Source organism: Rhincodon typus, chromosome 3, assembly GCF_021869965.1.
Source record: "Rhincodon typus isolate 14 chromosome 3, sRhiTyp1.1, whole genome shotgun sequence".
Taxonomy (NCBI): Eukaryota; Metazoa; Chordata; class Chondrichthyes; order Orectolobiformes; family Rhincodontidae; genus Rhincodon; species Rhincodon typus.
The window spans coordinates 105,958,670-105,961,071 of NC_063334.1; the positions used below are offsets into that span (position 1 = coordinate 105,958,670).

General features: G+C 46.9%; 1 protein-coding gene across 2 annotated transcripts in view; it reads right to left on the reverse strand.

The window, feature by feature from the left end:
- Nucleotides 1-2,396, reverse strand: part of irf2 (interferon regulatory factor 2) — an 8,557-nt gene extending 6,161 nt beyond the window's left edge. For both annotated transcript variants that reach the window (XM_048595025.1, XM_048595024.1), the window contains exon 1: nucleotides 2,160-2,396. In XM_048595025.1, coding sequence (XP_048450982.1) covers nucleotides 2,160-2,283 — 124 coding nt within the window. In that variant the 5' untranslated portion in view covers nucleotides 2,284-2,396. The remainder of the gene's footprint in view (nucleotides 1-2,159) is intronic.
- Nucleotides 2,397-2,402: the final 6 nt, after the last annotated feature.

Here is a 2,402-nt window from a genome sequence, read left to right on the forward strand (position 1 = left end):
GGGTCTAGACCCTTCTTCTGAAGAAGGATCTAGGCCCGAAACGTCAGCCTTCCTGCTCCTCTGATGCTGCTTGGCCTGCTGTGTTCATCCAGCTCTACACCTTGTTATCTGCAGCTTCTAAACCCTGCTCAAACCCCAGCAACAACTGCTACTGGAAACTAAAACTAAAAGTCTTGGTTCTGTGAGAGCTTGACCACATCCATTCAGGCTTCTTCTATTGTTCAAATTTTAAATAAAAATCCAAGCCCTCACAAACTGTTTACTTTATTGGATTCAAATAGACAGTTCTCCACTTCTATCTTAAAACCTCTCATCAAAAATAAAAACTGGACAAAATACACCCCTTACAGACATAGTGTTGTCACAACAGAACTGAGTAGCTTTCTCAACCATTATGTGGAACAGTTAAAGACAACTGCATTGCCGAGAGTCTGGATTTACACAGAGGCTGGACCAGAAGGGTTTTCACAAGAAAAATTGTTTCACAGCCACAACTACTGATACTGTCTTACTTTATTTCAGATTTATCTAATCTGCTGAAATTAAACTCCTCAGCAGGATTTGGACTAACGTTTATTCATCCAATAATACGACCACATTACCTTGGGGCAGCATGGTGGCTTAGTGGTTAGCACTGCTATCTCACAGTGCCAGGGATCCAGGTTCAATTCCAGCCTCTTTTCTGATGAAGGGTCTAGGCCCGAAACGTCAGCCTCTCTGCTCCTATGATGCTGCTTGGCCTGCTGTGTTCATCCAGCCCTGCACCTTGTTGTCTCGGATTCTCCAGCATCTGCAGTTCCTACTATCTCAATTCCAGCCTCGGGCAGCTTTCTGTGTGGAGTTTGCACATTCTCCCTGTGTCTGCGTGGGTTTCCTCCGGGTGCTCTGCTTTCCTCCCACAGTCCAAAGATGTGCAGGTCATGTGAAGTGGCCATGTTAAATTGCCCACAGTGTTCAGAGATGTGTAGGTTAGGTGTGTTAGCCATGGGAAATACAGGGATAGGGTTAGGGGATGGGTCTGGGTGGGATGGTCTTCAGAAGGTCTGTGTGGACTTGTTGGGCCGAATGCCCTGTTTCCACACTGTGGGGAACTCTATGAGGGAAAAAGATCCAAAACCTTTGAGGTGCACAGCCGGCCAGTCAGCATCAGAGGAGCAGGAAAGTTGACATTTCTGAAGAAGGGTCCTGACCCGAAGGGTCAGCTTTCCTGCTCCTCTGATGCTGCCTGGCCTGCTGCGTTCCTCCAGCTCCACACTGTGTTATGTCTAACTCCATCATCTGCAGTTCTTGCTATCTCTAAGTGAGTCAAAACCTTTGAGGTTTGCACTTTAATACAGGCCTTACCACCTCATAATCTTTCATGGTCACAACCTCTTTGCTTATGTCACCGGTACCTACAGAGTCCAAGACAACTAGATCTTTCCCACTGCAGACCAAACATCCCAAATGCTGGCAGTGGGCAGGCTAGAAAGCTGCTTGCACTCTTGCTCTTTGCTGCACAGAATCATGTCTGTCCCCTGACTACAGTGACCCCGACCACCCCTGCAGTACTATTAACTCTCCCTACTGGAATGGTTTACTGTGCAATCGTGAGGTGGTCAGATTACTCATACACCCTCTAGCTCTAACATTTGTTGCTAAGAGGCTGCAGGAGCCTGTCAGCGGGGCCAGGGACAGAAATCACAGAAATGCTCAAGCTCCCAACCCAAATCCAGGCACAGCACATTCACCCCTGACCCAGGCGCGGCAGCACACATTCCTGGCACCCCCCATTCCCACTCCCCCACCCCACACCCTCCAAAACAAACAGAGAACTGCAGGTCTCTCGATCTCCTGCTAACTCTATCTCCTTCACTTCTGCTGCCTTAATTGAGAGTTGTTGACTCAGTATGACTGATGTCTGAACCTGCAAGATGCAGTATCAATGGGACAGCTTTTGTGCCCAATGCACCATCAGTGACCGGCTAGCAATCTCCCAGCTCTTCCTTGGAGTTTGAGTCATGCCTTTATAAACAGTTATACTTGGTCTCTCAGTGCAGCCTCTGCTTTGCCAGACTGAAAAATGTTCCAACATTTTTGCTTAGCATGCATAAATATTTCTTGTAAAATATCTGGGTTTATAACTGACAATGTTGAACGGGTTACATCGTAACACTAACCTGCATAGGAGGAGACTGGGGAGATCTGTAATGGGTACAGCTGGCTTGTGCTGATAGGTTGGTCATCACATTCTGTGGTCACTTCTATAACTTGGCAGACGTCGGGAGGATTACTGACAATCATGGGTTCTTCCAGTACGCTATGACTTGGAGAATACCCAAGTTCTTAAAAAGGAATCACACTGTATCAGATTGCATATCATTGCAAGCAAAGGTCTCATGCAACATAAAAAAGGCATGTTT